The sequence below is a fragment of the Solanum stenotomum genome, chromosome 11, assembly GCF_019186545.1.
Source record: "Solanum stenotomum isolate F172 chromosome 11, ASM1918654v1, whole genome shotgun sequence".
Classification (NCBI taxonomy): domain Eukaryota; kingdom Viridiplantae; phylum Streptophyta; class Magnoliopsida; order Solanales; family Solanaceae; genus Solanum; species Solanum stenotomum.
This window is the reverse complement of record NC_064292.1, coordinates 9,642,883-9,664,910: the sequence shown is the minus strand read 5'-3', so window position 1 is coordinate 9,664,910 and position 22,028 is coordinate 9,642,883. Positions and strand designations below refer to the sequence as shown.

At 37.3% G+C, this 22,028-nt stretch overlaps 1 protein-coding gene across 1 annotated transcript; it reads left to right on the top strand.

Annotated features, from left to right (window-relative positions):
- Nucleotides 1-1,092: 1,092 nt before the first annotated feature.
- On the top strand, nucleotides 1,093-19,549 carry LOC125843535 (DDT domain-containing protein PTM). The gene is made up of 9 exons (XM_049522645.1): nucleotides 1,093-2,724; nucleotides 2,825-3,436; nucleotides 7,385-8,432; nucleotides 12,673-12,955; nucleotides 13,076-13,200; nucleotides 13,508-13,968; nucleotides 15,550-15,578; nucleotides 16,626-17,255; nucleotides 18,583-19,549. The coding sequence occupies exons 1-9, from the start codon at nucleotides 1,295-1,297 to the stop codon at nucleotides 19,116-19,118; spliced, it is 5,154 nt and encodes a 1,717-aa protein (XP_049378602.1). The 5' UTR covers nucleotides 1,093-1,294; the 3' UTR covers nucleotides 19,119-19,549.
- The last annotated feature ends 2,479 nt before the right edge of the window (nucleotides 19,550-22,028 follow it).

The following is a 22,028-nucleotide window of genomic DNA, read 5'->3' as shown; positions in this document are numbered from 1 at the left end:
CTGAAAGTGAAGTACAATCTTCTATCTATTAAATTCTTATTTTATTGCAGAATGGAGTTAAATTACTGTATTATTACTTCTGATTAGGGTTTCAAAATCTTTAGAATGAATTTATTGTGTAATTAGGGTTAACATAATTTTAATTGAGAATGCATTTAATTTTTTTGATGAAATTAAAAGTTATGTAGGCATCACATATAAAACACATGTGAAGATGAGGGGAACCAACAATTTGGGTAGATAGTACTTAAAGTTGAATGGCAAAATAAGTTTTCATTGAAAAAGTATAACCAATGAGAAATATAACTTATTTTTAATAGTATAAAGATAAGTTCAACTTCTTTTATTTTGAATAAAACCCTTAAATCTTTGAGAAACTTGGCCAAATAGTGTGAAACCGAGATGCACGAACATCTCACCCACTTAGGAAGTGTGAGAAGTTGACAAAGAGGTAGATGTATACAGAAAAAACATTTGAGAGAGAAGTGATTAGGCATGACATGCCATATATTCAAATTACTGAGAAGATGACTTTAAATAAGAGAATGTGGAGGTCACATATTACAATACAATGTTAGGAGGCAGTGAAGTATTGTCTTGCTTTCAAAGGTTCAAGCTTGTTGGTGTTTATCGTTGTACTTATTAACCATATTCTTGTAATTCTAGTTATTAATATGTATCATCATCTGTTTATTGTGTTTCAATCACTGCGTTGCTTTATTGTTGTTCTTATTTTTTTCTTATAGCTCTGCACTGCCTTATTTTTTCTTCTTCTTTATTTCTGAAATTCCTGCATTTGAGATAACACCATCTCTACTTTCACGAGATAATGATACATACTGTACTCTCTCTAAACCTTATTTGTAGAATTTCAGTGAATATATTATTGTTCCATTGATATTAAAAGTATTAACAAATTTACATACAACACATATATGTATGTATATATAGATATATATTATGTGTACATAATATGTTATTTATGAAATCCTTTTCTCCCACCCACGACCCACCCACTCACCCCAGCTACTCAGCCACTCACGTGCTGCGTGAGAGAGAAGGCTGCCAAATGCCAATACATTCAAACTTCGTTGCATTTTCTACAGAGAGAAACACAGTTCAACCAGTTTTCTCTCTCTAAATATACACATATATATATATACGTAATCCACATATATAGAGAGAGAAACAGTGCCCCCTTTTTCTCTCTTCTCACTATAAAAACTGGGGTTTTGTCCTAGAGAAGATCGATTGTGGCGGACAATTAACCTAAAACCCTAGAATTTGGGGGAAAATGGGGGACTTTGTAGGAAGAACAGTCAGCAAAGAAGTTCAAGGGGTTGGAACATTCAGTGGTACTGTCAAATCATACAATTCTGGAACTGGGTTTTTCGAGATCGTTTATGATTCCGGTGATTCCGAGGTTCTTGATTTGTCCCAACTCAATTGCCTGTTGAATGGATCAAACCCACATGAGCATCAGCAGCAGCAGGAGCCTGTTCCTTCTTCTACTGTTGGTCGAAAACCCAAAAAAAGGCAACGTCTTGATAAGGAAAAAAATCATTCAGGTAATGATGATGTTGCTGATGAAATGAATTATGAAAATTCTAGTGAGTTAAACTTAAATTTGAGAAAAGGTGGTGGTAATTTAAGTAATGGGTTGAATTTGGATTTGAATTATGATGTGACAGTTAATTTGAATGAGGATGATGTTGATGGGGTAGTTGATTTGAATAGGAGTCAAGGGCTGATATTGGATTTGAATGTTGAGGAGAATATGGGTGTAAATGAAGTTAAGTTGGAAAATTTGGAGGGAAGCGTGAATAGAAGCAATGTGATTGATTTGAATGTGGATGCAAATGGGGATGCAGGTCATGTCTTGGAGGATGTAGGGATAAAGAACTGTTTTGACTTGAATTTAGGGCTAGATGAAGTAAGTAAGAACGTAGATGTTGGTGGTGGTGATGAGACATCAAAGGAAATGACTTGCTGTTTTGGAGGAGGAGGAACCCAGGAGAAAGAGGGTAGTAGAGATACTGAGAGAATTGATGGCGGAGATGAAGAGAAGGTCCCAATGAATCTGGAGACATGTTTGACTGAGAATGAGTCAGCAAATGGCACTCTGCGGGAAGTTGAGGTTCAGTGGACAACACCTGATAAGGGTACCGATGGGTTGGAGGTGCAAAATGGTGTTTTGGAGAGCTTGCCGAAGGGGAAAAGGGGTAGGAAGAAGAGGAAGCTCTTGGATGCTGGCAAAGGTGTTACAGAGACAGTGTTGAGAAGAAGTGCTCGTAGAGCGAAAATAGAATCCTTTTCTGCTGAAGATCGTGTTTCTTGTGCAGTAGTGTCTGATGCAGCGAGTGATCCACTGTTGTCTCCTGCAGTTAGTGTGGTATCAGAGGAAAAAATTATTGTATCAGGTCATGAAGAGTCTGAAAAATCTGATATTATTCCTCCAAAGATGGATTTGCCTCCTTCTTCCAGTAGTTTAGATTTGGATGCTATTCCTGTGCTTGATGTCTTCTCTGTCTATTCATTTTTGAGATCGTTTAGTACTTTATTATTCTTGAGCCCCTTTGAGTTGGAAGACTTCGTGGCATGCATAAAGGCAAATGCTCCTACTTTGTTGTTTGACTCTATTCATTTCTCTCTATTGCAAATACTGAGGAAGCATTTGAAATCTCTTTCAGATGAAAGTTCTGAATCTGCGTCTGGTTGTCTTAGGTAAAGTTTTTAACTCTCATAAAGTTGTGTATACATTGTTTTTTGCTTGAATTCCTTTGAAACTGAAATTTATCTGTACATTTACAAATTGTGGAAGTAGGTCTCTTAACTGGGATTTGCTGGACCTAATCACATGGCCTATCTTTATGGTTGAATATCTACTACTACATGGATCTGAACTGAAACCAAGTTTTGATCTCCGTCATTTTAAACTATTCGAGAGGGATTACTACAAGCAACCAGCTTCTTTGAAGATTGAAATGCTTAGGTGTCTTTGTGATGATGTGATTGAAGTAGAGGCCATACAATCAGAGCTTAACAGAAGAATTGTAGCAGCAGAGAACATGGATTTTGATCGAAATTCGAAGTTCGACAGTTCCAAGAAGAGGAGGGCTTCCATGTATGTTGCTGTAGGTTCATGCTTGAGTGAGGAAGCAGTCGATGAGTCAACAGACTGGAATAGTGACGAATGCTGCCTCTGCAAAATGGATGGTAGCTTAATATGCTGTGATGGCTGCCCTTCTGCATTCCATTCCAAGTGTGTTGGTGTTGCTAGTAGTCACTTGCCTGAGGGTGATTGGTATTGCCCTGAATGTCTGATTGACAAAAAGAATCCCTGGTTGAATTTGGCAAAATCAATTCGAGGGGCAGAGGTGTTGGCAACTGATCTGTACGGCCGGCTATACTATAGTTGCTGTGATTACCTATTGGTGTAAGTTCCATCACCCTTGGCTTAAAGTTAGTAAGTGATTGTACCTTCCCTGACAGTCTGGTTGCTACTTGAAGCTTTAATCATTCGGTTTATGTTTTAACATTCATCTTTCGACACTACTCTTTGTAATGTTTGGGACAGTTTGTATTAGATATTCGGTATCAGTATATGGTCTAGGTTGCTATTGACATTAACATTTTCCACTTGATGTTGTGATGTGTAAAAGGCAAAATTCATAAGCGAAGTAGTATTGGAATGTTTGGGTCGAATGGTCAAATAATTGCAAGGGATTCCATATTGCCAACTCCATCATTCTTTAGGACTAAATTGTGGTAGATTGCCATCGATGTTGCGATTTTGGTATCCGTCTGATGTCATGACAAGTTTGTTACCATATTCGTCTTCCTCTCAAGCTCGAGTTTTATTCTTCGTATTGTTAAAGATCACCATTTTGTTTTAAATAAGCTGAAACATGAACAACAATGACCGATAAAACTTTCCCTTCCATTTAGTAATAGAGTGTTGTGCAGATACAGGTTGTTGTAGAGTACTATTACCTTTTTCTAATTTGAATGTCTTTATAGAAGTATAGAATCGTGAATGAATATGGTGGATGTCTTTTACATAAAAAATGCTAGTTTTTAGTGAGAGGAACTCCCACTTCTCCCTAACCTTGACTCGATCAAATCTCAGATGGTAGGTCTTTGATTCTCCAGTGTGAATGACAAACCCATCTCCGACCTTCTAGATTAGTCTGAATACACCAAGCAACGCAAGCTTATTGTATGACAGAGAGAAAAGTGCAGCGAACTCTATGATAGACATGTCACAGTTTATCAATGACTGCGAGGAATTACAAGGGAGTTAGATGCATGACCAGTTAGTGCTTAAAGGAATATGAAGTTATAAGCTGGTTAATGGAGTTTTTATATGATCAAGAGAGAAAGGTAAAAGTTGAAATCAGCTTCTGGAGATGTGCTTTATTAGTCTCTTTGACTGCCAAATTGTGGACAGCTAGGTGGCGGAAGGTTATTGCTGTCCTCAAGGTCTCTAGGCTAGTAGTATCATTGCTGATGTTTCTTTGTTGGTCTCTTCAATTGCCGTGTTGCTTCCATCAGAAGAATCATGGTGTGAGAATGCTAGGTTAGCCTCGAGGTCTCTAGGTTAGCAGGTCCATTGATCATATTTAAATTTCTTTCCAAACTAGAAGCTATATCTAAGGAGATATCTGAATGATTGGGAGATTGGGAGAATAACAGAATTCTATAACTCTCAGTAGCAAGATTCAACAATCTGACTGAAGAAGTGGACAGACTAGAATGGAACAGAAACAGTAAGGGAATTTTTTCTGTCAAATCTGCATACAGGGAGCTAAATGTAGGAGTGGTGAAGGAAAGAGATTGGCCTTGGAAGATGATATGGAAACCAAAAATTCCCTATAAAGTTAACTGTTTCATCTGGCTTTTGGCCAAAGAAGCAGTGTTAACTCATGATAATCTGAACAAAAGGGGTCACCAACTATCCTCTGGGTGTTTTTTATGTGGGGAACAAGTTGAGACAATCAACCATCTTTTTTTGCATTGCAAATGGACAGACCAACTTTGGAGGATGTTCATCAGAAAGGGATTAGTTGGGTGAAACCTGGAAGCATTGCAGACGTTCTAAGATGCTGGACTATGGATGGTAGTGTGAGCAAAAAGGAAGAAAGATGGAAGATTGTCCGTCATGCATTTGGTGGTCAATTTGGATTGAGAGGAACAAGAGGTGCTTTGAGGGGACTCAGAACAACATTCAGAATCTTAAAATGAATTGTTTAGGCCTTTTTTATTTTTGGAGTGAGCAACAGCTATTAGCTCAAACAGAAGATATTTGTGATGTTTAAACTTTTTGTAAGGCACATAATTGAATTACAAGTTGTAAGTTGTAATACTTTTGAAGGGGAACTACACTTTGGTTGTAGTATACCCGTGTGGATATATAGAAGTAAAGTTACCATTGTCAAAAAATAGATGAAGAAGCTGAATGAGTATTGACAGAAGGGCTAGATGGTTGAGTCCTTGCGTTGTTGGACCACACTTGTAGGCTGTAGCACTGGTTGCATAGGCATACAAAGAAGAAACAGGGTGTCATTGGTGAGCTTGGTTGTGTTCTCAATTCATTTTGGAGTGTCAACCTCGTCCAGGCAATTGAGGTGGCGGCGTTGTGATCTTTTTGATAGGTGCAGTTCAGATGAGTCTAACTGATATGTCAAAAGCGAGACTCATAGTTAAGGATTTTGACCTTTTTTGTTATTGGCATTGGTTGCACGGGAGTGCAAAGAAAAGATGGGATTGTAGGTGAGCTTTGTTGGGTTTGCATTTTATCTTTAGAGTGTCAAACTCTGATGGCTTAGTGGATAATGAGTTTAACTGGTATTTCACAAGTGAAGCTCATAGTTAAGGATGAGACATAGATTTCGGCCTTGTTGTTGGCAATGACAATTTTGTTATGGAGTGCAAGTATACCTGGATAAAAGACCGAGCTAGTTCCAGCTAGTCTACACTCAGCCTATTCATGTAAGTGATTTTAGGGAAACAAGGAGAGGAAAGAACTCATAAGAGGTTGAGGTAAATAAAGAGGAGAAACAATGCTGGTCCAGAAGCGGGACAAACCAATTGTTGGAAAGCCTATGTAATTTTTGAAATTGAAGTAGATGATGAAGAAAGAGAAGCTCTTGCTTGTTTGGGTTTGGGCTTGGGCTTGGACTTGATTCCTTGAGTTCAATTCTCCCTCGGACCGAGAGGAGTTGGGCCTAATTAATAAAACCCATCCATTTGACAAAAATAAATGTTGCGACTCATGAGGAGAAGATGCATCATTGTTAACTGGCGTTGTTTGAGCAAAATAACATCGAGAGGATGTGAGCCATCTCTTATTACACTATGATTTTTCTTGGCAACTGTGTGTATCAATGTTTGTAGTGTTGAACATTCAAATGGGTGCTACCTAGCATAGTTGGGTGCAAGATGTGAAGCTGGAGGCTAAGCAAGTTGGGAGCTCGAAACAAGAAGTTATGGAAGACCGTAACCTTTTGGTCTTCACAATTGGATGCTATATAATCTAGCATGCTATTTGTGAAATAAAAATGAACTTCTAGTTCCCCCCACCCCCACCCCCACCCCCACCCCACTCCATGTGTGAACTAAGTAGTAATAAGTCATATTGAATCAATGGATTCATGACAAAAGCAAAATCCCCTGATGACATTTTATCACAATTAATATATTTTGGCTGATAAGGGGATCAAATGGTATATATTTCATTTGTTGGTCACTTGGAGGATTAATACATGACTCTTGCTTTACAATGGGTTGTTTTTACCACTGGTAGGAGGAAGAGAAGACAAGGGCGTGAGATGTTGCACCTCTAGCCCTTTTATGGTTATATGGAAGGAGGAGAGGAATAAGAGAGTTGTTGATGGGACAAAAAATGATTTTGTTTTTTTGTACTATTGAGGAATGGTCTTATGTATGTTTTCTCCTTTTGGTGCACCCACAAGGTTCATGTTTACATAGAAGATTGGTGGACATTTTATAGAATACCATCTTTCATGGTATGATATCTACTTTTTGGTAGTACTCCTTGTATATGGGATTCCCCACATTTTAGTTTGTAAGTTCTACCAAATTTTTGACACTGCATCATCTGTATCGACTGCTAAAATATGATAGTTGTTTTTAATCTGGCACACAGACTTGTGTTTTCTTGTTATGTTTTGTTCCAGACATTCTCTACCGAGAAAAGGTAAGGGTAAGGTTTGTGTACATCCTACCCTCCCCAGACCCCACTTGTGGGATTACACTGGGTATGTTGTTATTAACACTCTTTATCATTTTTTCTCAGTTTTTTGGTATAAATAGTACTTAATTATTTTCTCTCTGACTTGAGTTTGTGGTGTTGTTCTTGCAGGTCAGATCCATGTGAAGATGAGTTCTCACCTAAGTATTACCATAAAAATGATTTGGCTCTGGTTATTGGGATGATGAAGTCATCAGAAAATGTTTATGGAACTGTGTTAAGTGCGATTATGAAGCTTTGGGATACAAATTGTATGGCTGCGGGTGCAAAATGTGATCTGGATACCCAACTGAAAACTATACCCTCAAATTTTCTGGCATTAATTCTGTCGCAACATGAAGAGAAGGTAAATGAAGGAAAGCAAGCGGAAAAGCTCTCATCATGTTCTGATGATGCGGGATATGATGAATCAGAGACAGTTGACCCATCAATGAAGATGGGAAATATACTGCCAGGGTCGGAAGGATCAGCTGAAATATCTCAGGTTGTTGCAGACCATCAAAATTACAAGGAGGGTGGAACTTTTGAAGATTCTAATCTTACCGCCAAAATTATGGAGACTAGAAGACCTCTCAGGGAAAGAAAGGGCAATGAGTCTGTGGACTTGGGGATGTCAACAACGAGCAATAAAGAAATCATGTCAGAAGGGCAGTATGCAGAAAGTTATGTAAACTTTTATAGCTTTGCTCGAATAGCATCATCAGTTGTGGAAGAGTTAACAAAGAAATCACCTGGTAAGACTGGTGAAGATGCTAAAAAAACGGTGGATGAAATAATTTCAGCGCAGCTGAAGGCCATATCTAGCAAATCTATCGATTTTTGCTGGCCCAATGTTCAGAATATGAAGATTGATGCTGGGAAAGAAGATTGTGGGTGGTGCATCTCTTGCAAAGTTCCGGAGTGCGAAAAGGACTGCTTGTTCATCCAGAATAGCACAGGACCTGCTCCAGAAAGTTTTTCTAGTGATGCATTGGGTGTTCATTCTAGGAGGAACAGGGAAAGCCATCTTGTTAATGTCCTTTGCTATATATTGAGCACTGAGGATCGTCTTCATGGACTTCTGTCGGGTCCTTGGTTGAATCCACACCACTCCCCAAATTGGCGCAAAGATGTTACTGAAGCACATGAGATAGATACACTAAGAGCTTTTTTGCTTACAGTAAGTATGATCATCCCTCTCTTTTTTACTTTTTGGGATACCCTCTCTGATTATTTTTGCTTTTTGGGATAAGTCAAAAAGATTTTCGTAATAAACAGAGTGGGTGATTGAAAATATGTAGAGGAGGTGCATGTGACTCCACATCCATTGTCTTTCACCTAGTTTAACTTACTACCCATTCGGCATGGTGTTCTCCCCTCACACCAAAAATACAAGTGAAATAAAAAAGATTTTAGTGTTCTCTACATCATTCTCACTATTATCATCCCTCTCTTTTTGCCATTTTTCAATTGCAAAACGCCTTCTACTTTGATTTTGTAAAATGATGCGCACCTTTGTTTCATTTGCAAAATGCCTTCTACTTTGATTTTGTAAATGATGCGCACCTTTGTTTCATTTGCTGTTTTATCCATCTAACATCTTACTTTATGGGAGCTTAATCTTCCTGACTGTTCTTAATGCTTCATATTGAGGAGAATATACTTATAGGCAGTTATTTGTTACTGTGATAGCTTAAATAGGAAGTTATATCCCTTCTCAGTCCCTAGTTCTTTTTTGGAGGGCGGAAAGGTCAGCTGGACAAGCTATTTCCAGTCACATGTACTATGTGATCTTAATGTTTCACATACTAAGGTCCAGTAACAGTATAAACGAGGCTTCTTACTCTTTTTTTTTAGAATGGTAACTTGAGCATTAAAGAAAAAGGCACTAGATGGTGCCAAAACCATCAACACAGAGAGAAAGGACAGCAAATCCAACTATGAAATCCTGACAGTTACAGAGTGCCTATCAGATCTACTAAGGATACTGCCTCCTCTACAAAATGTTTTTTACACCAAAGATGAAAAAGAAGAAAGCACTTCATCTTAAAATTCTGTAAAGAGCTACTTCTTCCTTCAAAAATTCTTAAATTTCTTTCTTTCCAAACTGTCCATCATATACAGGCAGGAATCAATCTCCACCATTTCTTCTGTCTGACTACACCCCCAATGCAATTCCAACTTTTTAGCAGGTCACTAGTGTTGGAAGGCATACACCACTGGAGGCTCGCAATGTTAAGAAAAGCTACAGAAGACCAGTAACAAAACAATGAAGAAACAGATGACTATTGGATTCTGTTTCTAAACCACAAAAAGTACATCTAGAGCATAATTGGAATCCCCTTCTCCTTATATTCTCTTGAGTCAGGCAAGCCTCTCTTGCCAATAACCAGGAAAAGTGCAAAACTTTTGTAGGAACCTTAACTTTCCAAATATATCTCCAGGGCCACTGTGGTATTTGCTGATCCAAATTACACAATGCGTAATAAGCAGACTTTACTGAAAAAAATACCTTGGCACTTCATGCCAAAACCCATATCTTCAAGCACATTGAGAAGGAAACTCCAGTTAACATGATCATAGGCCTTCTCAATATCAAGCTTACAAAGAATACCAGATTCTTGTCCTTTACTCTAATATCCACACATTCATTGGCAATCAAAGAAGCATTCATGGTCTGTCTGCCTCTAAAAAAAGCCAACTGATGCCCATTCACCAGCTTATATGCCGTGCCACCTTCTTCAATCTCTCTGTCAATAGTTGTGAAATAATCTTGTACACACTAAATATAAACTAATAGGTTTGAAGTCCTTGAGTTCCTTGGCACTACCTTTTTTACGGATGCGAGCAATATAGGAAGCATTTAAACTCTTCTTAAGGTACTCATTGCAATGAAAGTTCCTGATGGTATTCATGACTGCTTCTTTCACAATCTTCCAGCTCTTATGAAAGAAGCCCATAGAGAATCATCTGGGCTTGGTGCCTTGTCTGCTTCACAAAGTCTCAAACTCTCTACCACCTCTTGTTCTTCAAATTCACACCGTAGGAGTTCTTTTTCTTCTTTTGAAATTCTAGGGCCACCTTGATAGGAGAATTGAGGTCTCCAGCTTTCTGTTTCTGAGTTGAGATTTTGATAAAAGGACACGATCTCATTCCTAATCCCTACTGGATCAGTGATTAGGTTCCCCTGTACCTCCAGCTTATCTATATGATTGAATCTTCTATGGGAATTTGCCATTTTCTAGAAGAACTTGGTGTTTTTATCTCCTTGCTTCAACCATAAAGTTCTAGACCTCTTCCTCCATGAGATCTCTTCATTTTTTGCTAAATCCTGGAATTCCATATGTAATGATGCCCTTTCCAGCAACTCAATTTCATTTAGTGGTCTTAGTTCCTGCAAAACATCAAAACTGTTAATTTGATTTAGAAGAATAGTCTTATTCTTCTTCAAATCCCTCCATAAGCAATGTTTCACTCCTTCAGCTTGGATTTCAACAACTTAAGTTTGCCAGCCAAGATAAAACCAGGCCTTCCTGATATTTCAAAAGATTTCCACGACCCCTCCACTCCCTCCTTTAAATCCTTCCGCCTACATCCACCAATTCTCAAACTTGAAATAGGACTTAGTAAAAGCCCATTCTCCACACTCTAAAAGGACAGGACAGTGATCAGATGCAATTCTAGGCAACAAAGTTTGTTTTATGTTATTAAATTCTTCATCCCATTCCGAGGCGAAGAGAAATTTATCTAATCTTGATGAACATTCATGAGGATTTTTACTCTTAATGGAACACAATTTGAGCAGCTATTCTACTGACAATTTGGAAGTGAAGAAGCAACACCTTTTTTGAGAATAAAGAAAATTCTATACTTAAACTTGAGCACAATTGTATATTGAAGTTGTGACTGATGAGATGCAGTTTTGGATGTTTAACTTCTTTACAAGGCGCCATTATCATAACTGTGTTGTGTCTTTACAGGTTTCACATGCCTGTAATAACAGAAACTTGGTCAGATTTTACTAAACTGGATGTATTTGGACTGCAAAATGTTTTTATTCTTTTTGAGGACGGTCTTGTGAATCACAATTCATGACATCCTAGTATGATTGACTAGACTCTGTGACACACCGTACAATCATGGGGAAACATAAAGTGCCAATACAATCATCAATACAATTATATATGACATGACTTTGTTAAATATAGTCTAGTATTTGGGATTCCTTCCTTATATGAAGTATGCTTAGGCCTCATTTGTTTGCACTTATGGAGGTTTGGATCTGAATGGTTCAAATATTAGGCCATTAAGTGCATTTGTTTACATCAAGATTTAAGCATTTATTTGGTCTGAGTAGGTAAGATATTTAATTAAGTCATAATATTATTAAGGGATATTTTTTTGTGAAGAATTTTCACCACCACCGTCCACAACCACACACCACCTTTGACATCACAACTACCACTGCTACCTACCATTACTGTTAGTCGCTACTACATTTACTATCATTGCCGCCATCACTATCATCCACTACTACTGCGGTCAATCCCTACTACCAACCACCTCCACCATCACAACTAGTACCACAACCAACTACCACCAACACCACCGCAGCCGCCACCACCACCACCGTCGACTACTAACATCAAACACCACTATCAACCGCCACTATTGTGCCAGTAACTACAACATTAGCCACCTCCACTTACTATCCACTGGCACCAACCATCACCACCATCACTAGCAACATAGATGTTTTTTTAAATCAAATAATGATATTATCGTATTAAATTTATATTTTTTCTAATAGTTCACTATTGATTTGAATTGTTTTTTTTTTTTTGAAACTGGTAACTTTTGATTTGAATTGTACATTTATTATGTTTAAAAATATATAAATTCTGCACATTTGGATGTTGAAAATAAACAATCTTAATCATTTAGTGTTAAGATAAGATCTAAAGTCAACATCTTAATCTTAATCATTTATATTCAGATGTCTTAATCTTAATGCAAACAAATGCGACCTTAGTATAAGAACATAGTGAACATGATCCAACATAAGGATGAAGCTCTTTACGTGGTCTCAAAAGTCTTCTTGTTGGGATGAAGGCTTAGTCATAAGTCATAACCGCATGCTTATGTTAGGTTCAATTTCTCCCAAGAGTCTTTTTAGCCTGTTTAGAGATGTGTGCGTCAATATAAATTGCAAGAATCTGAAATGCTAGAGAACCACCAATTAATGAATGTTGGAATGGAATGGGTCTAAATGGATGGTGAGGATTCATATATCCAACCTTACTAGCATTGAATTGAGACATAATAGAGTTGTAGTAGTTGTTATTGCATTACATATCTGTATAGATTTCTTTACCCTTTTCTTACCTGTATGTATTTCTGATTGATGCGTTTGATGCCAGTTAGAGTCGAACTTGCGGCCTCTAGCACTTACCCCTGATTGGCTGAAGCATGTGGATTGTTTAGCCAAAATGGGCTCTGGGCATCATATCATTATCAACTCATCACGTGTTAGACACGGAATTGGCAAAAAGAAGTCTAGGCATTTGGAGCCGGAGGTGAATCCATCTTCAAATGCTGGAAGTGGGTTGAGCTTGTTTTGGTGGAGGGGGGGAAGGCTATCTCGTCGACTATTCAACTGGAAGCTTTTGCCTCAATCATTGGCGCGCAAAGCTGCCCGACAAGGTATGGACTTTCATTTTCTTTTCAAATGCAGCTTCGGTTTCTGGTCAACTGAACAGTTGAGCTTCATTTACCTAGATGTCTTTTCTTGGTAAGTCATTTACTTAGAATCGTCATGTGCAGGTGGATGTAAGAAGATACCAGACATGTTATATCCGGACAATTCAGACTTTGCCAAGAGAAATAAGTGCATAGCTTGGAGGGCTGCTGTTGAAACTTCAAGAACTGTGGAGCAACTTGCTCTCCAGGTATTCTTTCCATACAACTCAGTTTCGTCTTCTAACATTAACCGGAGAGAAATTGTCTTCCTGGATCTGCTACCTTAATGTGGCACTTCAGCGGTCCAGTGATACAGATATGGCCCTGTGGGGAGTATCCAAATTGACTCCATGGGACATAGGTTGCTACTAAAAGCGTTAATTACAGTAGCGCTTCTCCTTGTGGCTTGTATTGAAAGGAGATCTTGGTTGTCTTTGTTGTTGTTGACTAAGATGCATGCCTGAGTTTATAGTTATTTATTGAGATTTTGGTTCATCATTTCTCTTCACTTTTCAGGTTAGAGATCTTGATGCTCATATTAGATGGGATGATATTGGAAACACCAATATCCTTGCAATTATAGACAAGGAATTTCAAAAAGCTGTCAGATCATTCAAGAAAGCTACTGTACGCAAGAAAAGCTCGGATGGATCTGTAGTAAAGTATCTTCTTGATTTTGGTAAAAGAAGATTCTTGCCGGACATTGTTGTTCGATGTGGAACCATACCAGAAGAGGCCTCAACTGAAAGAAAGAGATATTGGTTAGAAGAATCTCACATGCCCTTGCATCTTGTGAAAGGATTTGAGGAGAAAAGAATTGCTCGCAAATCTAGCAAGATAACTGTTGGGAAGCATCGTGAAACCAAGAGAATAATAAAAAAGCCTCTTAAGGAAAAGGGATTTGCATACCTTTTCCTTAAAGCAGAGAGATCAGAGTATTATCAGTGTGGGCATTGTAACAAAGATGTCCTAATTAGGTATGCTTCTATTTGATATTTGTGAATAAGCTCCAGGCAATTAATAGCATGCACAAAATATCTTAGCTTACATAAATGAATTAACAACTTCTTTCATTATCTTAGTTATTAAAACGCTGCTTCTGCTATTTGTATAAATATAGATAGGGATTTTATGCTGAAAAGGAAAGAGAATAGTTGGTTATGAGGAACACGTATGGTCAAGTAAATTTTGAATAACCTTGCGAGTTTCAACACAATTGTTGTGTTACTTCTCTTCTTTCCTTCTCATTCTTCTTCTATCACCATGTACTTAGTATTACCATTAAAAAAAGAATAATTGTAGCATCTCTTGCAAATACAAGACGATATTGGTTGTTTACTTTCAATCACTTTGGGTTCTTACCCTCAGGTATTTAGTCTACTCTTAACTGACAAAATTTGAACAGCTTTATACCGCTATCTTATAAAATAAGACAAAAAATTTGAACAGCTGCACACGTCTTTTGACCTCAAGATCTTGATATCATACATGTGTATGAATCAATGTTGTTAAAGGTTCGCTTGAGCCTTGAGGTACTTACTACGGCGATGTTCTACGGCAAGCACTGTAGTTCAGATCTCATTTTTAAACTGAGTAGATATATGGTCTGTTTAACAGCTTATCCAGTAGTTATAAGTGACAAAGCTTGTGTATATGGGAAGATAAAGGGATTGTGTGTTTTATGCAGCTGGAAATCCCATAGGAAGTGGAAGAAAAAGAAATTAGAAAAAGAGATTGTAAATTTCGATACTCCGATTGATAGAATTTTGTCTTTAAATGTGAAGTTTTACATTAGGCAATACTCGACTTTACTGTCAGACAAATTAGATAGTATTTCTTAGCTATTTTTTTATAACTGTGGTGGGCTGGCTAGTTTGCGCGCACCTCAACTAATTCCACGAGGTACGTGTTACCTCCCACCAACACAGGACCGGGTAACTCTATCCACCAAGGCTCGGTGGATTTGAACCTTAGACCTCATGGTTCTCAACTCACTCTATTGGCCACTAGACCACATCCTTGGGTGCATTCCTAGTTATGTGCACGAACTTTATTGCAATTTTTCTTTAGTAGTTGATATAGTTTCACCTTCCAAGGGAAAAGTGTATACCTCCTTGGGGATGCTTCTATCTTGTTGGTCAGTTTCCTGTCCTTGCGTTAAAAACATATTTTGTATAATTTCTTACTTTGTGGTAGCAAGCAAGTGTGAAACTATTTGTCATCCTTGAATTAATCCATGTGAGCTCATCTGTTGAAGATCTATACAAACTTCCCCAGGAATAATATTGCACGAATAGTTTCAGATTTCCAATTTTGCATAGATCTGATTTTTCGAGAGTATTTTTCTTTTTGATTGCTACCTGTGCATGGGCATGTTATTTGTTGTCACTGGCCAGTTTCTGGCTGGGTTTCTTTGTTCTGTTATGAGGCCTAACTAGGTAAATGATGTATTGTCTTCGGTGTACAGTCAATAATGACAAGTATTTTGGACTTCTATTTTTGCTGGATGTTTTACCTCTGAAATATTCGTAAGATTAATTTTCTTTTATAATTTGCAGGGAGGCTGTAAGCTGTCAGTACTGCAAAGGTGCGCACTTAAAGTTTCTCCTAATAGAACTTTCTTACTGCTCTACCTGCTTGTGAACTGTCAAGTGATCATTTTATAAATATGTTAAAATCCATCAAGTAACTAATGCCATTCAATGTCATGTTAAATATTGAGGGAGTAATATGACTTACTGATAGAATTGATCCTTGGGAACCCTATTGGTATCTACATGGTATACTCTATCAAAACAAGAAAAAATATATGCTTTTAATTGGTTGATTTTTTTCAAGTCCCAGTGAATTGGTTTTGGGTGGTCGTCTTATGTAGAACCTTTATACCCTGCAGGGTTTCTGATGTTCACATTATCAGATATGAATCATACTCCCTAGCAGTCCCGAAATCTCAAGTGTTAGGGAGTATGATTCAAATCTGACAACGTGAACAGCTGAATCCCTACAGGGTACAATAGGTGCTTCATAAGACGACCTGTCACATTGTCAGATTTCGGGACTGCTGTTCACCTATTGGAATGTTGTTGTTTTAGTTTCTGTTAGTTTTGAGTTTTGACAGAACTGCTTGATGTCATAGCATAGTAATTGTGTTCCTTTTATGATTTCCTATCTGCCTTTTCTTTGTTTGATGTGTACATCTCTATAAATAAAAAGTTTTCCATCACTAAAAAACTTTTACTAGTTGAGAAAATTACATAATTCAATAGGTATTGGGGCATGTAAAATAAATTATCATTGAATATCCACATGATAGCTGAAATCTCAGTCCACACATGATGGGCACTGTTAGGGTATTCCTAGGTAAATTGTAAAAAGTCATCCCTTCAATTAGTGTCAAGGTTTCAATTCTTTTTTGTTTGATGGTAAGACTTATTTCTGCCTTGAGTTTCCTGTATCCCTTTCATCGTTTTTGTTATGCAGTTTCATGTAGATTTTGTTTATTTGCTTCCTTTTTACATATGTTGATTCAAATACTTCAAAATTTAATAGGTCACTAGTTTCATCCCTGCTTCCACACCCCCTTGCCTTTTGTCCACATTTTTTGCAACTGATCTGGTATTTGTCATTTCTTCAGGTTTCTTCCATAAACGACATGTTAGAAAGTCAACTGGAGTTGTTGCTGCTGAGTTTAAGCATACATGTCACAAGTGTATGGATGTGAATAATGTGAGAAAGAATGTCAAGAGGGGGAGGATAGAGATGCAAAAGAGTGAGGAAGCATCAAAAGCCTTGAGACCGCTGCGCTTAAAGATTATATCTGGAGGCACCAAAAATAAACAGCCAGCACAGTTGCCGAGTAGCAAAAAGAAGCCTGTTGTTATACCCCTCAGACGTTCTGCTAGGAGGGCTAAATTTGTAGTTGTGCAAAACAAAAAAAAAGGACGCAAGAAAGGTAAACAAACAAAATCTGGAAGGGGGAGGGGTAGGCCTAGGAAACAGGCAAAAGTTGACACAACAGAGAAAAAGAAACCAGCAGAAGTTGCTTGGCGGAGGAAGAGAATGCAGTTATGTCGGATTTACTGGCTGAATGGTCTATTGCTCTCACAAAAGCCAAAAGATGAAAGAGTGACACTCTTCAGGAGTAAAAAGCTTCTTGTCCTTTCTGGAGAGTTGGGCGGCGCAGCTGATCAGCCAAAGTGTTGTCTTTGTGGTGAACTAGAATATACACCTACTTCAAATTACATTGCATGTGAAGTTTGTGGAGGTAAGGAGGATTTTATTCAGTGCATATGTACACGATCCCTTTGGTTATCTTGTTGGTGACTCTGTACCATATATCTTGAGTTGGTTTTTGTCTCTCCTATATCTTGAATTGTTTCCCTGCAGCAATGCATTAATGTATTTTCTGTTGTTCATCATGTTTAACAAATGATGTGACATTATCTAGTATAACATTGTTGATCTTGGGTCTGGTCTCATTTGAGCCTGCTGTCTCAGTTTGTAGTTTTAAACTAGAATTGATAAGGGATAATGTGAATACTTATTTTATGAACAGTTGAACTTATTACTTATTTTATAAACAGTTGAACTGGAGTGTGGTTGTGACCTAAGTTGCTTGGACTCGGGGGTGGGTATTCGATGCGTATCAGCGTATGTGAATCCAAGGGTTGGATTCGGCAAAAACTAAATTTTAAGATTTGGGGGTACGGATCCAGATATGGATACGGGTGCTGGGATTCGGCTAAATAATCCAAAATTATAAAATAGAGCTATAAAGATATTCCAAATTTTGAAAGATCTTCTAGGTCGTCTTTCTCAAGTCCCCCAACTTCTTCTTTCAAGCTCTCTGGTTCTTCCCCTCAAAAAAGAAAAAGAAAAAGAAAAAGAAAGTCATTCAAGGCCTTCCACCAACTCTCCTTACATTGTTGCTACTGTCTACCAAAAGTCAGAACATAACCGCTTGAATTCTTAGTTTCTCTCTGTTTGGCTTGAAACATGAAGCAATGAATATTGACCAAGAGGAATAGCTAAAAAGAGAGACAAAGGGACTATAATATTTAAGGTGTGCCATTTCTCACGTCTTAATTCTATTTTATCTTTTATCAAAATCTCAATTTTCCCCAAAATTTGTCCATCGACTTTGGTCAAAGTACCTGATGTGGGTTGACCGAATCTCACACGTATCCGTCACCCGCACCCGTCTCGTGTCGACACAGGTGCGGCTTCAAAAATGAAGAGTCCGCGCAACTTATGATGTGACGAGAGATTTTATAGGAAGTACTGCACAAGACAAGCGATCAATAGTTGTTTCTGTTAAATCCCTTTTTGGTTAAGCTCCCTTTCTTTTTCACGAGTTACATTATTTAAGTTGTGTTCAGGAGTTGCTTGAAAAAGACATTTTAACCTTTTCAAGTATGTCTCTTAGTCTAACCAAAAAAAGTATGTCTCTTAGTCAGGAGACTCATATATCTTCATTGCACTTATGGAATTCTGTTATTGGGTGCATTTATATATTTTCCATGTTTTCTTCTTTTCTGTCTCTATATCTTGTAGCTTACCTTATTTTCCTTTCTGATTACTCCATCCTGCAGACTGGTTCCATGGAGATGCTTTCGGTCTTACAGCTGAAAGAATTACTAAGCTAATTGGATTCAAGTGCCACGAATGTCGGCAAAGGACCCCTCCTTTTTGTGCTCATTTGCATGAGTCCGATAGCAAGGGTAAGCAGGTTATGTTGGAAGGTACAGAGTGTAAAGCTGCAGATGAAACATGTGACATTGAACTTGTCTCAAGTAAGGGACCACTAGAACAGAAATCTCATTTGAATGATGAATCAAGATCTTGTTTTACTGGTGATAGTGGTGAAAAGTGTCCGCAAGGGACTCCTCTTGATTCATGTCATGTGGAGAATGGAAGTTTGCCTATTATTAGTTCAGAGCAGAGAGAAACTACTGATAGCTGTAGCGAGATGGATATTGTACTTCCTGAGGAACCGGGCTTATTGAATGACAATGTCAATCCTATCAAGGAGGATCAGAGAGTGTCGAATGAGTTGTTGACATCTAATGACAGCTCCTTGCTGAATGATGATGCTGTAGAGTTGAATCCGAGGGAAGACATGGAGTAAATACAATCATTGTGACAGGATGTACATTATCCAAGTCTGGAATGGATTTTACAGAAACAGGATTACCTTTATTAACAAATGATCAACAGAGGGAGAAATGGTAAAGCAATGGTCATCCCCATCTGTAGTAGATAGAGCTATTGTTGATGGAATTGAATTGTTGTCAGAGGAAATTTTAGTTTCAGATCAATTTGTTGGTGTTGGAGGGGGGAAATTAGATTAGTGTTGATTGTGTTAATTAGTCAACCTGATTTAGAAAACTTTATTTACCTTTTCGTAGCGTAATTATAGGAATAGAATATCTATCTTTGTTGGAATTGATAGACTTTCCTTGCTTGCTCAGTTAGGTTTAACTTGTATACATACCCCTTTGCATTCACATGGGATGTAAAGACATTGAAATACAAAGAAGTCTTCCTTCTTTAGAGTCATTGCTGCCTTTTGAGGTGAGTTTTTCTCACTTGCAACATTAGACGTTTCCTTGTTTTTCCAGAAAGAGGAAAGCCTTTCTCCTTCCTTGGAGTTGTCTGCAGCTAAAACTTTGTTTCTTAAATCTTAATGCCACCACTATATCCCAGCTATGTGCTGATGAGACGCGATGCGTTGTTTATGTGTTGGTTTGGCTCCTATGATGGGTAACTGTCACACGCGGAGGTGTGAGGCTACTTTAGGAGAAATGTTTTTGAGATTATTTTTCTGTTTTTGGGGTTGCCTGTCAATTCTAAGCCTATGGCATTAAGTTTTAGATTTGTTTCTTTCACCGGAGCTAGGATTCCGATGAGGCAGATATTTGTCTTGACAATTTTATCCAGTTTGTTGTTCTTCTTCTTCTCTAAGGGAATGCTTTGAAGATAAGTTCTTTCTATGTTTCATTTTAGATCTTGTTGATGTTTTCGTTTTCAAACTCAATGTAAACATCAGCAACATTCTCATCTTCATCCAAATTAGCAATACCTTCATTGATCCTAGTGTTCTCTGGCAGCTCTTCGTATGCCTTCGAAAACCTTGTCTCTCCCGTTCCCTCTCCATCTCTCTCTTTTTCCTTTTTCTGCTACGTTATTGATATCGGATAGCCATTAAAGGGGTGTTTGTGAAGGCATAATTACACCAAATAGATGCATATATGCACAGTACACTAGAACATCAAAGAAATATTCATATATCAGTGATTTTGGAAATTGATTCTTTAATCCTAACTAAGGTTCTTAATGGCATTTGAAAGGTACCTTGGGTGATAGTCAGTGAAGTACAAAGGATAAAACATATAATGTTGTCATTAGCTGATGTAGTAAGAGTGGGACACACATTTAGGTAAGGCAATCAACTTGTTGATTTTATAACTAATCAAGCTTTCTATTTTGGAAGTACTAATTAATCATACCAGATATATAATTCAAAACAAGATCTACCAACATAAGCAAAAACTATATTGAAAATGGAGAAGGCCCAAATTCCTAATCTATGAATTAGAAGATTTCAAAATAAAGATTTTAGGGCAATAAATTAATTCATCACACTAGTGATCAGAAGCTACACTAGCAATTTACCTTTGTCTCAATACAAAATTCTTGTTGACTAGCCATCCTTGATCTCCTACATAGTGGTATTAGCTAAAACTCAATATGTGGGGAAGAAATATTGAGGATGGTTTATTATTCATGAGAAATCGACTTAAAATTCAATTCTTTAGATTTGTGATTGGGGATACTAAGATCAACAAGAGAACTTACCAGACACAGTTTGAGGTGATTTTTTTTTTATTGGAATCAGAGTTCATGTCATTTGTGAGAGTTTGAAATGTCTCTAGTGGATTTTATCCAAGTTCTTTCAGTTTCTCCGAATATTCTTGATTGAAATTTAGTGTCTCTTCCCTTCTGTGAGATCGCCATGGCCAACATTGCAGACGAGTGAAATTCAGACAAAACTGAAAGAGGCGTTTATTTCAATGTTGGTCCACTGACTTTTGTTTAGTTGATCTATTTTGTTTCCTTTTTATTTGTTCGTTTTGGGCCGGGTCATTCAATTATGCCTAATTTGTAAATATTGATTGAATTTATTTGAATAAATGGGCATCAACCCTTTCTTAATATTTTTTTTTAAAAATACATCAGTGCGCTCTCAAAATCAGTATGTAACTATGCAAAGAGACACATGCACAGAGAAAGTAGCACAAATAAATTAAAATGAAGAGAGTAGTATATATGTTTTTTTAAAACAACAATAACTATTTTATTTATTCAAATTTTTGTATTATTTATTTTAATGTTGCATCTTTATGTTGGATACATGAAATTGATATTGAATACACTGGATAAATTGATATACATAGATACATTTGATACGACAATGCATATTTGATACTGGATACACAAATATATAAAATTATGAAATATAGATACAGATAAGTAGAGGGACGATGGAGGGAGGGAGGGAGACGAGCTAGAGAGAAGAGAGGCACAATACATTCGCTAAATATGGGGTATGAGGCAAATACATTGTACCTAAAGACAACTCAAACAAATACATAATTATTAAAACTATCGATACATAGAGTAATTAGCATCTATATAAGCGTGCTTTATGAAAGTTACTCCTTTTTACTCATTTGAGTTCTATTTAAATCATAGGAGACAAAATATGGTAGATAGTAATTTTGTCTCACATATCAGTGTTATCAAGTTAGCTAGTAGATAGGGATGGTATGCATTTGCATTGTCAAGATCTTATTTTTTTTAAAATTAAATTTTAAAAGGAAAAATACTCAAAAAGTACTATTAGTCTTTCATATGTAACTTTATCCTTATAGGGTAAAATATACCTATGCCGTTATGAAATTATTCAAAAATACCCCTCATTTGGACATATTTCCCAAATCGACTTCAATTACTTGATATCTATTGAATTACACGA